The sequence below is a fragment of the Penicillium canescens genome (genome assembly GCF_028828765.1).
Source record: "Penicillium canescens strain IBT 15451 chromosome Unknown utg000006l_segment0_segment0, whole genome shotgun sequence".
Lineage (NCBI taxonomy): Eukaryota > Fungi > Ascomycota > Eurotiomycetes > Eurotiales > Aspergillaceae > Penicillium > Penicillium canescens.
In genome coordinates this window covers 2,986,241-3,000,128 of record NW_026703968.1, presented here as the reverse complement: position 1 = coordinate 3,000,128, position 13,888 = coordinate 2,986,241, and the positions used below count along the sequence as shown (strand labels likewise).

General features: G+C 45.8%; 2 protein-coding genes across 2 annotated transcripts; one reads left to right on the top strand and one right to left on the bottom strand.

Moving 5' to 3' along the window:
- Nucleotides 1-12,282: 12,282 nt before the first annotated feature.
- Nucleotides 12,283-12,828, top strand: N7446_010053 (uncharacterized protein; the record flags this gene model as incomplete). Its single annotated transcript, XM_058518798.1, has 1 exon — nucleotides 12,283-12,828. The coding sequence occupies one exon, from the start codon at nucleotides 12,283-12,285 to the stop codon at nucleotides 12,826-12,828; it is 546 nt and encodes a 181-aa protein (XP_058369586.1).
- A 200-nt stretch (nucleotides 12,829-13,028) lies between these two features.
- N7446_010052 (aminoglycoside phosphotransferase family protein) lies at nucleotides 13,029-13,703 on the bottom strand (the record flags this gene model as incomplete). Its single annotated transcript, XM_058518797.1, has 1 exon — nucleotides 13,029-13,703. One exon carries the CDS (start codon nucleotides 13,701-13,703, stop codon nucleotides 13,029-13,031), a length of 675 nt encoding a protein of 224 aa, XP_058369585.1.
- Nucleotides 13,704-13,888: the final 185 nt, after the last annotated feature.

The window sequence follows — 13,888 nt, the reverse complement described above, 5'->3', positions numbered from 1 at the left end:
AACCTGTCTTTGCTTATTCTGACGGGAGTATATGTCCCGACAGATATAGCGAGAAAGATTTCCAATTTACGGAATGTGCACTATAGAAGCAAGCAATACAGTACCCCAGTCCACCATCTGCAGTTGACCATATAAATAAATTGCAATCTACTCAGCTGAATGAATATCTGATTCGAGACCCGCAATGCGCTTGCCATTTAGATGCAACAGCAGAAAATTTGAACCAGCCATATGATTGAACTGGCAATAGAGAACATCAAGGCCAACCACGTTGTGATAAGCATCTTTGCTCCAAAGTTGACTTGGACACCATAGGTCTGAAAGTTATTCTTGACGACGGAAGCGAAAAGACCATACAGCACCATGACCAAGATTGTGGCAGTCGTAATGAGCGTCGATGAAAGCTTGGTTTGTCAGCATCTTTCTATGTTCTCCCGAGTATTACATACCGTGCAAAATATGGCAAGTAACTTGCTACCACTGGAAAAGAAACACTTGCGACCAGCCAAGATTATGGTCAGCGTGGTTGCCACAAACCCGGAAATATACAAACGGATCGCACTCAGGGAGAGTTGACGGTAGCCGGAAATCAGACTTTGATCTATCTCTGGAAGTACGTCGATTACCTTTATTGGCGTAGAATCAAGCAAGGCAGATAGATCGAAAGAAAAAGATGTGCTGGGGTGGGAGCACACCATCTTCGAGCCATCCTGGGACTTGCAGTAGCTCCAGAGGCCAACAAAAGAGTAACGAGGCAGATGTGACTTCAAGTCGTGTATCTGGGCTTGAATCATGCTCCTGGAAGCAGACGTTGCCTCAATAGCTGCTTCATGTGCGCTGGTATGGACGCTAGACGCCACGTCTTCGACGGCATTTCTTCCCCCTCTCTCGGAACGCGCATTGTCAATATTGAACGAATCCCGAATTTGTAAATCAGGTAGCTTTGGAAAATCTTTCAGGTCTACCTGCCGATTTCTTAGCTAGGTGATTAGAACTGAAGCGTTTTCGGGCGTTTCTTACTTGCAAGTAATGCAGACCCCTCGGAGAGGAAGACGACGAACATCCGACAAAGATAAAAGATAGACAAACCAAAACCGCGACAGAAAAAGACAGTGCCGTGGTTGAAACTAGCGAATCCAGTTTGCTCTTGGTGGAAAGCTTCATGTTTCACAAGCGAGAAGCGAATGGGTATCTTAACCGATTATGGCCTTGACATCCGGGTAACATTTGAGAACTTGTTGCATCGCAATGCAAGGAAGCTCTTTATAAAAGTCCAAGATATGGTCAGCTTAGTCCGTGTGGGCAGTATTCGGCAAAACAGATTACTGAGGCCGGCGCAATTTTCCACATCTATGGGCAGTGGATAAATGTGGCAGATAAACTATTAGCAGGAATGAACTTCCCCTAACATACAACGGTAGTTGAGGACAGACAGAAAACTGGCTGCATTGACCGCTGGAATAGAAGGGTAGGTAATTTCAAGTGATAAGGTTGACGAAGTTAGATCTTTGGCTCACATTTATTCCTAAATAGATTCAATAATCAAGCTAGTATAAAGACTTCTGCATGGAGTGCCCCTCGATATCTGAATAGTCTCTTTTGTCATTCCTTACACCGGCTCTTCTGTAAATCACGGATGACTTGTTCTGGCTCCCATCATGTCACCTTCCACGCAGTTGGAAATTGAACTTTTCAAGCGCAGGCAGTTGGAAGTTGAACATTGGGAGCGAAAATTATACGACTATCAAGAACGTCATTTCGAGCTATCTGCTAGAGTGCATATTTCTCACCTCGTCTTCGAGACTGGGTTCAGAAGACGGATGGACGGCCGGCAAAATATCCGCCGATTGAAACAAATGATGAAGATTCAAGGGTGCCAACGCTTGATGCGGGACAACCACGTGCCAGTGATAGTTCCTAGAGCTCATTGGCAAGATCGCGTACGTCCGCGATCTGGCAGTGGAGTCATTCCTAGCTTGGAGATGGGGTTAGATTACCGGTTGTGCGGGTACGATCACGAAAATCTGATCACGGCTGCCAAGGATGTCCTCAACTACGACAGCCAATGGTGGATTGTAGATGTGTATCTAACAGATAATGACGAAGGTGCGTGTTCTGAGCGCTAGCTCTCTGAGATCCCCGTTGACAATTCCCTAGCCTCGCCCGAGAACGACAGCAATGATGTGGAGTCTGTCCGTCACAAGTTCATTCAGTCGCTGCAGGAGCGATACCCAAACGACAATCGTCCACCTGATGGACTGATCTACGAGCGGATCAACCACTACGAGGGCTACCTCAACACACCGAGGGATCAACTCGCTGCGAATAACTGGTGGGCTGTACTGAAGGTCCTTGAGGGAAGCAAGAAAGGAAAGTATTTGAAGCAATTCTTCAAACATGAGACTTTGCACCGGAAGCTAAATTCTTTGCTCGTTATTTCGGGCCTCTGGGGAGGCATGCGGATTGGGCTACTTCATAAAGTGACAGCCATGCATTGCGACGAAGTGAGTTACTCGGTAACCCAAATCGACCTTATCTCAGCTAACATGGTTGCAATTCTAGCCAATCGCATGTTACTGGGAATTGATCTTCAGGACTTTTTCGAGATTGGTCGGAGGAAGAGAGGAGCTGTTACCCCTGATTGATGCAGTCACAGTCGACCTAATTCAGTCTCGTGTCCCTAAAGTCTCCCGCGAAGATTTGAGCGCTTTAAAAAAGGAGTTTGAAGCGGGCAGGCTTTTTTCAAACTTCACGGCAGCATCTCGAGAGGAAATATGGGCGCGTTTGATAGAGATTGATTATCCAATTCCGACCTTGAAGACATTTTTCAAGGACCGACTCTATCTTGAGGTCGCACGAAGTGTCATGAACCGACTGTTCGTCCAGCCGCGAGACGGAAAGATTACGATTGACCAGGGTGTATACAGGAAATATAACACTGGGGTCCCAGTCTCGACGGTGTTGGCACAACAATGGCTGGGAGACGACCTGCTTGAATTTTGGCGCTTCAGTTTCCAGTACGGATTTGAAATGACCAATCACCAACGCCTGAAGTGGTCCAAGGATGCTAAGCCCGAAGCCCTATTTGGTCAGCAAAGCTCTGAATCTTCTTTTCTCCCCAAACAAGAAATATGGCGCCATTTCTTTACACTCCTAAGGGCTAGGGCATTCCAAGCACCGGTCACAGACGACACATCATTTGCAACGGGGGAGCTACCCTCCCCTAGGCCGTGTGAATACCCAGAAGACTTAAGCGAAGAGATAGAAGTGGCGAAAAGATGTGGGAAACCATACTCGAATACCATCGAGGCAGATCGATTTGCTCTGTCGGCAGAGTCGTTGCGGCAAGGCCACCTCCCAGTTCGCGTGACAGCGGGCTTTGTCCGACAGTCTGTTTTCAAGGCGTTCTTTGGGTATCTTTGGAATAGCGATGGCCAAACAACCGGTCGTCCCCCTTCTGAAGATAACATCGAAGTTCAAAGTCGCGGCGAAGAGCTGACTGGAGCAGATGTCGGTGGGAACGTGATGGCGATAGACGGCATGGACGTAGATCCTGGGAGTCTCCGGCCGAGCCCTCTCGCCATCTCAACAGCCCGGACTCATGAGAATGTGGCTTCTGCTTCAGCCGCTCATCTGTCACCGTTGCCCTACGCCATGCATATCAGCGTAGCAGGAACAACACGAACATTAATTCTGAAAATGGACGACTCCTTTATGACTGACTTTTCGAATGGGCTGTCTGATCACCACTTCACAGTTTGGGTTGACGAGGATGGGCGATCCATTCGCCCGGAGAACTGCTACTCGCACTACCTGAACAATGCCTTATCGGTTCTTCGTGCCGAATTTAGGGATGATGTGCAAACTCGCTACGATAGTACACCCTCGCAAATGGGCGCTGGGAGCAAGAGAAGGAGGGTTGATACAGCTAGAGCAGCTAGTGCGGACCAATGGGTGCAGGGGCAAATTGTCAGGCTGTCTGATCTGCATAACAGTGACGAAGGCGAGCTTTGAATATATCCGGGCTGGTACCGCGAAAGCTCCCGAGCATGGGAAAGGTCATGACACGGAAAAGAGGGCGCTAGAGTTGTTGAATTTATATGGATGAGTTAGATGCAGATTAAAACGTCTTACATTGTGTATATCCGGAAGGAAATTTCAACTGCGTAGGCCTTGGCCGCGAAGTCCGATAATTGGACTCGAGATGAAATCCCCCGTTGTAGTCTCACCCAGACCAACTACGGAGAAAAGGATTTACGCGTTGCTGTATTGATATATTGGTGGGCCATGCAATACGTTAAGCGCATAGAAAGCGTAAAAGGGGATGCATTTTGGATGTTAGCAATACCCGTACGGTTTAATCCAAAGTGTTGTCGCCAGCCAAGAATAGGAATGTAATAGAATATTAGTATACGCCAAGACACCATCTACAATTGCTGATAAATTGTACCCGTCATAGTTCAAACAGAGTGCAATCTATCACTATAGAAAAGGCGACATATGATTTACCACACAGCCCACGGAACTATGATGCCTGAAGAGCAGGCCCGCCTAAAACAACGACAGGCGCAGAATAAACAATATCACGTGGGTAGGCAAGGCAATCGGTCGATTAACAATGCAGCCAGCTCCGGAATGTCTACCAGGTTTCCATCAACCGACCTTGCATTCCACTTTTGGAGATAGTGTTGGATAAAAAACAATCCAACTTGGTATAAGCGGTCTGGGATAAAATCCAGCTCTGTGGGCTTTTGCTTGCACATAATTGTCGTGATTGAACTGTTTCCAGATGATGTCCGATCTTCGAGCTCGGATGGTAATACCGACAGCTGTGCACGAAAGAGCAAAACTCGCCTTGAAGTGCGATGAATAACTCGACTCAGTCGCTTCAACTTGGGCCAGTCTCGTCTCTTGAAGCCTTGTAGTTTCGTCAGAACTTGATTCGTATCCACCCGCTTTACTAATGGTAGCCGATCTTGTTTGAATGGAGTTGTTGCTTTTCCATTTGCCGACTTTCGCTGCGAAGCTTGTGCAAGCCGTGTTGGAGCCATGAGACCAGGTACCAGAGTCATCTTAGGCACTCTATGACCCATGGGTAAATGTCGAGTTTTGGGCAGTGTGGCCGTCACTGTATTTACCGAATGCTCAGCTCCATCCTTGACGGTAGTAATACGATCTTCTCGGGTGTTGTGTAGAAGTAGTAAAACCAACACGATCATACACCTTATGTAACATTCATTGGAGATTTGGTTCCGCCTATCTGACAGCGTTGTTTTTTGTAGAACGTTGCCGTGGCTTTGGCTGATCAATTCATTTTCGGAAGCCATGATCTGGCCGGCACAGATTCGGATCTTCCACGCGCGCTGTAGATTGTTGGAATTGAGCTCGATCGTGGGTAGTTGGATGTACCGCCACTGACGTAGGGGAGTAGCAATCTTAAGTAGTCATTGGCTATGCCAAGATAACGCAACGACGTGGGGGTGCGGCAGCACATTACAATATAATGTCGGTGAGAATTGCCAATTTTTTGAGGTGACTGACAAAGTTGCGGGCTTCGGTTCAATCAGTATCATGATTCCAACCAGGGGATTTGCATGCTAGATAGCTCGCTTATGGGGATAGCACGGCTCTCTCCATTCCGGACTCAATATTAGGAAAAAACGCACTCGCATTCTGTATTTATGACCGAACCGAACTATCTCGCATTCACCAAATCTTCTATCTTCACCATCTTCGCCATTTCCACCGTCCTTAGCACCTTCATCGCCATCCGTCGAGTCCCACTGAGTCAGGTCAGGTGGTGTACGCGTCGCAGTTCAATGATCATTCTTACTCAAAGCCGAAGTGGAAGACCTCTCTGCGCTTCGGGTCATCATTATCGCAAGCTAGCTAAAATTCTACCACTACAGTACATGTGCGCGATTAGGGAAATCGAATTTTCAGAAAGAACCATTGGCTAGGATTATCAATATCAATACAGTAGTTTTCGAAATCAGTTATACCTCTGCACTCTCTCGACTTGATTGCCGGAAAATATACCCGGTTGACGCTAAGCCCCTTTTGGAGAACCGCTCTGCAATGATGGCAGAACTGTGACGGTATTTGCTTCGTTACATTCGATGAGTCATCGCATTAAGAGACCAAAGCCTGATGTCTCACAATGGTACTGTAAGTTACAGATACTATTTTGGAAAGCGGTCTGGAAAGCCTATGTCGACATGATATCCAATCAGGACTCGTAAGTGTCGGAATTAGTTTCCGGCAATCAAGTCGTAAGAGTGTGGCGGTATAACTGATTTCGAAAACTACTGTATCTGGAGAGTTATTGCAAATCGTTGCTGAGAATACGGAGTCACCCAATGCCAAAAAAGATGCCTTTCAAGTATCCACAGAAAAGTGGGAAATTTCCGCTCTCTGAGCTAACCCCTTGTCACTTTTCAGATGGGAATCTTCGGCTTCCGGTTGGAAGACAGAGGTAGATCGCCAAGCGCGCTTACACAAGTGGCGAATGATTAAATAATGTAGAACAAAAATCCCGATAAGAGCAATACTGCCCCCAAGGGCACTGCTGAGTATCAATACCATTCCCTCTTTTGAAAGCCATGCTGATATTTTACTGCCATAAATTGCCGTGTCATGCCATTCATGGTCTGAGGGTGTTGTGGCTGACGTTGGTCGTGTCATCGGCGGACTACTTTGAGGGGTGGCCGTTTCTACCAACGTCATTGGCATAGTTTGGCTTTCATGAGTAGGCACCTCATATATAGAATAGGGGTGTTCCCGATACGATATCGGCAGGATTTCTCCATATCGGGTATCGTATCGGCTACTACAAATAGCTTCAAAAAATTATCGGTTATCGTATCGCCTCACAAAATTGTCTACCGATAATTAACGGCCGATAATATCGGTTTTCAGCCGATATTATCGGTAGTATACCGATATTACTTGTATAATTAATAGGTACTACCATGAAAATTTTTCTAAAATCCTGCTGCCTTCCAGGTTCCAACTACACACCCGCTACCCCCCTACTTCCAACTTCCAACTTCCAAGCATCCTGATTACTCTCATCATTATGGCATACAAAGGCAATGAGGACCTGCAAATGACTACACGAAGGCAGGCACGAGTTGACTATGAATTGCTTAATGGTGGCCCTGATTCCCCTGAAGGACTTCTACCATCAGACCAAATCACTGAGTCTGATATATCTCAGTTTTTTTCACAATCGCCATGGCAATTCAATTCTCCCTCTACCGATCAAGAATCTCTAGCCTTCTCAGAGATTTCACCTCATGAATCTGCCTCACAAACCTTTACCCGGAAGATCAAGAAACCTCGCCCAGCACCGACTACCGATTGGATTTGGGATTACTTCTCTACAACTGAGGTATCCCGTGAGTGGAAAGTCCTCCGTACAGGGAAACCAAGGACTGTCGACATGGATATCCAATGTACAGTCATCGATGAAAAAACTGGCCTACAATGTAGTTGGAAAACCTCGGAATCACAAAGGCAGTCATCAACCTCGAATATGCAGCGTCATCTTGAGAGAAAACACTCAGTTCTTCCACCTCAAAGTTCAAATTCAAAGCAAAAAATCCAAGATATCCGCCAAGTCTTCAAAAAACAAGGGAACCTCTCAATCCAAGAGCATCTTGAACGCAACATCCTTCGATGGGTTATTCAAGACAAGCAAGCTTTTCTAGTCATTGAATCTCAGGCTTTTCAGCAAATCTTTGAAGATATTCCAGGAATCACTCTACCATTCACATCTCGATCAACTGTGAGTCGGCGATTACAAGAGCAATTCAAAACCCAACGATCAATGTTGAAGGAGGACTTAGCTACTACATGCAAAACAATTGCATTATCTCTTGATATATGGACAAGTCAGAATCACTATCCTATCCTTGGTATCATTGGCCACTGGCTTACAGAGGGTTTTCACTATCGTGAAGAGACTCTAGAGTTCTGTGAAATCTTTGGACCTCATACAGGGGCGAATATTGCTACTGTGGTTCACAAGGCCTTAGTGGAATTGGATCTCACGTCAAAGTTGACGACAATTACTGGGGATAATGCCTCAAATGTTCAAGAGATGGTTTCTGAGTTATGGTATCTTTTGGAACAGAATCAGAATTCTTTACAACCAATTCGATTTTCTGGACCTAATAGCTATGTTCGCTGTCTGGCTCATATCTTGAACCTTATTGTGAAAGATATTCTTCGTTCCTTGAAAGCTGGAAGTGTTTCAGAGGCCAATTCGATCTGTGATAATCTACAATCCAGGAATTCCCAATCGAGCTCATCATCAACCTCTCCATCGATCTCATCTCAATCAGCATTAGCTAAACTCCGGATTCTTGCTATTTGGATTTCTCGCAGTCCTCAACGGAGGCAAGACTGGAAGTCAATCTGTGATGAGATGAAGCTCGATGATAAATTCATCGAGTATGATGTAGAAACACGGTGGAATTCTACCTTTCGAATGCTTAATGATGGGATACAAGCTCGACCTCAGATTAATCGATTCTGTGCTGTACAGGGTGAAATTCCTCCCTTTACCAATGCAGAATGGGAACGACTTAGTCAGATTCATAAAGCTCTCAAAACCTTTAATGACTTGACGCACTTGGTATCTATATCAAGGCCACAAATCAGTCTCACTGTCCCAATTTACTATAAGCTTCATGATCTTTTACGGGATGATGCCTTAGTGGGATATGATGATGATATTGCTAATGCAATAAGGGCAGGCATGAAGAAGTACCAAAAGTACTATGACTTCATGGATAACTCTGAAGCTTATTATACGGCATTAATGCTTGATCCTCAGCTCAAAGGTGATCTCATACTTCATGAGATGGTAGATCAAGATGCTGCCCAATTGATTATACGGGAGACTCGTCGGATGCTCCATAAGAGATATCCACCACTTCCACAATCAATTCCATCCTCGCTTCCACAGACAAATTTAGACTCGAATCCACAGTCAATTCTAGACTTGACTCAGGAAGATTCTCTCAATCGCAAAACAATGCGGTTATGGATGCTGAAAAAGCTACAGCCTCAGGAATATCAATTTGTTTCTGATATTGATCAGTACTTTGATAGTCCTCGGGTTACTATCACAGGTGCAGAGGATCCAGACTGGCTCTGCAATTGGTGGCGTACCCATAAGGGCGAATACCCTCAAATGGCAGAGGCTGCAAGGGAATTTCTTGCGATCCCAGCTTCAGAGGTATCAGTTGAGAGATTATTTAGTGGAGGGAGAGATCTTTTGGGAGTTCGAAGGCATAGTTTAGGGGCAGATACTATGAGGATGTTGATGCTGATGAAAGATATTGTTTAGTTAACTAGTTGAATTTATTGCTTAGTTTGGTTAGTTCGTTGAATGAATTTATTAATTGATTAGTTACAGTTGGTTATTGCAGTAGCTAGGAGCAGAGTAGGATTAAGAATCTAAGATTGTTGGACTATTCAAGAGAGGCAATACATGCATGGATGATATATATATATATATACATGTATGCATGCAGTAACTAGTTATAAACAAGCCTAATTAGGCTAGTTTACAGGTCTACCGATATTATCGGCGCAGGTTTTTAGTAGCCGATAAAAAACCGATAAATTATCGGCTACTACTAACAACTTCTCAAAGTTATCGGTTTTTTTATCGGCTACTAAAAACCTATACCGATAATTAACGGCCGATAATATCGGTACAGGTTTGTATCGGAATTATCGGTAAAAACCGATATCGGGAACAGCCCTAATATAGAATGGCCCGTTGTCCCAATACTATGGCCAGCAGTATCAGACCGCTCGGTACTTGAAAGTCTATCGCTGGTGGTCTCTTTTTGTGAAATCTTCCTCTTCCCAGTTTCCCCACTCGTACCATTTTCGGCATGCTCCAGGCTTGTCGAATGATCTGTAGGCGTTGGGTAAGATTCCGATGAATAGCCAGGGTGCAATGCATCCGAACTCTCTAAGATTTGCTGATGGGTACGATCAAACGAAACCGGCGAAACGGTGATTTTGCTAATGACATCCTGAAGCAGGGGTGTAGCGTCGCTCTTTAAATCTGCTTTCGGCGAGAGGCTTTCGCTACTAAATCCAGTGTCGATGTACTGTTCGCTTGTGGCACTAGTTGATAGACCTAACGCAGTAGCTCCTTCGGTGTGCTCGAGTCCCATCGCAGAGTCCACAGCAGATATGCTGAGTGGAGAGCGGGAGTATGATAGCGAATCACCAGAACATAATGGTCGGTGCAATATCAGTGAGGAGAATTGCGAGACAGATGTTACGTAAAGTCGTGTGTTTTTCTCAGGTATGACCTGGCTTGTCCGAGGACCAGTGGCTTGAGTCAATGGAGGCATCCATGAAGCCAGATTCGGCTGCGAATCATTAACAATCAGCGATGGGGTCCAGAGAAGCAAAGTCTAACCTCGGGAGGCCGTGGAAAATATAATAACGACGGGTATAGAGACATGTTTCATACTTACGATTGTTGAGGGACACTATTCTCTTTCCATGGCAAGTAGCTTCACGGTCTGAATTTGTATCAAGAATGGGACGTCCAGAGTGTATAGTATTCTCCGCCTGATATAATTGACCTGACGTTATGTCTGGGCATGCTTCTGATACAGTGAAAATCAGGAATAGCGGTAAACTAAAGCTGTTGTCTCATCTGGCGACAGAAAATTCCTACAATAGAACGTCAATTTCGAGCCGCATCTTTTGATCGCTTAACCGCACTTTAAGTTATAACAGGTGAGGATCGTTGGAACCTCTGGGTATGTGGTGCCCATCGTTGAAGATGCTATTTTCAACTTTTGGCCATAGCAATTGTCCGAAATAAATAAATGCTTTAACCGGCCATGGCGGGCGACTACTTTGATCCCAGCAAATTAGTCTAAAAATGGTGCCCGCCCTAAGCCGTGTCAAGCGGGAGCAACTCCGCAAGCGCCGCAATAATCTGTTACGGCGCCATAATGAATTTTGGCTCCTGTATGGGATGAAAAGCTGGCTTATCATGGAACTGCCTGATGGTCAAATCTTCACGTACCACTCTCATCCCGATATCCTTCCGCCGTCCAAGGAAGATATGGTAAGACTATATTCACATGAGGGTTTAATGATTGACCGCTAATTGGCAAAAGAACACGCGCTCCAAGCCCACTGTCGTTCGAACACCTCGCGATTATAATTCCACGGCCATTGCTCAGTCAGTCGGAAGAGACCTCCCTGTCCCCTACGCTCCAATACGTGAAAACAAAAAATGGGACGCTCTGGCGCAGCACTTGAAGAATTATCGTCGCATGGTCTCGTAGTATCTCGTAGTAGTACGCACCCTTTTCATTGCTGATTGGTACACGTTGGGGCACAGGGGGTTCCTGGCCCATTCCGAGCATTAGCAGAGCAGACGTAGTCGCCGGATCCAAGGAACTCGGTCCAATATAATGGCATTTCACTATCTTCAGCCATTTTCGCAGAACTGCTATGGCTTCTGCTATCATACGGTACATATATTTCGTGGGTGTAGTATTAAAAGACAGGGACAGATTGGGAACCCTTCGTCACTCTAGTAAACCGAGGGACTCTCAAAACGCCTTTGCGTGACATGTGACACATAAAGACCAAAGCTATTGACGGTGCGTAGTCTGTACTTACATCCAGCAATTAATATCGACTTCACAATGCGTCGCCTCAATTAAACAGGTATCCTTCTACCAGGTAGCTATGTCGAAACGCGATCGGTACGGAATCTGACCTCAGTTCCGGGTGGTTTGGAAAGAGCGCGTTGGATGATCGGTAGAACTAACTGTTCCGATTTTTAACAGTGAGAACACAAGAGATAGGGTTTGGACGGGCCATCAGACGCATCAGCATGAAGTTTTAGGTGGGAAGAGCACAGATGGAGTGTTCGTTGTCGCCGAGGCCGTGTTACATGAAGCGCGCGCTCGAGGAAGTTATGTGGTCGAAACCTACTATTTAAAGATCGTGGGCTATCTTGCATGAAGGAAGGAACAAATGGAGAGACGGAGAATGCCAGGATAGTATAATTTTGGAAACATTGCGCGCTTCGGGTTGCATTTGTGTCGCAAGTGCAGGGAAGTGCATTTAACAGCTCTGGTTCCATGTGAGCATATTTCTCTGGGCAAAATTTGGATATTTAAAAGGGTCCCATCCAGCTGTTTAATACTTTTATAAGATATCATCAATCACTGCTTGCACAAGATTTCTCTGGTCCTCTTTTTACCCCAGCCCGAAACCATGTTTCAACCTGCTCCTACGACAGCGAAAGAACGTGCGACTTTTATCAAGAAGCAACAAGAAGACGCATTAGCTAGACTTCCACTCAACGCGCTATTCATCGTTCTCTGGATCCGATCCGACCCTCCTCGCCAAAATGACTTCCATTGGGGTTACTACTTCCATACGAGTGCAATGGGCGGCACAAAATATCATATGCGAAATCTTGGAGGAGGTTGGATGCCCGATCATGGACCCACCGGTGGGGTTTTTAAGTCGAATTTTCTGTGTGTCCTCGTGCAAGTCGCCATCGTTCCAGGGACCGTCTATGGTCAGCTTGATCAGATTATGAGATCGCACGATGGGGATGTCAACAGCATACCTGGAGTTACCTGTCGTGTGTGGTTGATGAAGATTCTGCAAAAACTCATTCAGCAAGGCATTGTTCGATGCAGCAATGTTGATGCTTTGTCGCAGGAGTGTATGGCGATCGGAAACCAGTATAGCGCAAGCGCAGCCATCAACCAACAGCCACGACCGGTTGTGAGATCTAGGCTGTGCCTTTGAAAGGGCTACGAACGCTTTGACCGGAGTTAGGATTTAGTCACGTTGCGTGCAGTTCTGCTCAGTCACATTGCTGCTACCTTCTGTCGTTGCATGTTCCTGTACCTCACGTGTCCAGTTGCAAATACAATATGAATCTATGGATCGCAAATAAAATGCGCGAACGAAAAAGGCATACCATAAATTAAATGTATCATCGGAAATCAGAAGGCTATGTATGAGTCAACGGTCAATGAGTTGAGCGCAATATCACAAGCCAACTCTCCGTTGTACTGGTCTCCTCCAATCCACAAAGCCACCTGACCCCACCAGCTGCTCTTTCCATATCTCAATGCAGTCGTGAAATCCCAGTATTCAGGGTACCAGCCAGCAGATTCCCAATCAAGAAAAGCTGATAAATGACCATCATCTCCGACGAGAATATTATGGGCCTTAAAGTCACCGTGAGTGAAAGTAATTCGGTGAGAGTATTTGCGAATCTCATTTGCTTGCGCCAATGCTTGATTGTATTCTGCAGTCGAATTGAAGCTGTGTCCAGATGCAGGACTCAAGAGATAATCGTGGAGCTCGTCTTCGTCTGTGAACGGACCCATTATGTGATTAGGCACTCTTGAACTTCGTAACGAGGTACCCAAAACCGAGCAAATACTTTGCGCATGAGGTGAGGACCAAGTGCGCATGGATGTGACACATTTCTTCAGTTCGAAAAGCCACGGGTCCTCCAGTTCAACATGTAAAGGATCGCCTGAGTTCTCAAGTGCGGTACCGGGCAGTCTCGTCATCAATATCGAGAAAACGCGGTTGAAGGGCGCATAGGGGTGCTCTCCGCAAGATAAAACTTTTGGAACAGGCATTCCGACAGCTCGCGCCATTTGCATTGCGACGGCCTCCTCTATGCTCGTTCGATCTGTCCACTTTAGGACCAACCCGAATGGCAATTGTACGATATTGGCGTCGAAAGGTATGTCGCACCACGAGCAGTACCAGCCTGATAATCGGTACAATACTTCATGAAATATACCGCAGGCTCTGCGTTTTAATTTGCCTGGAATAGGTGGCAATT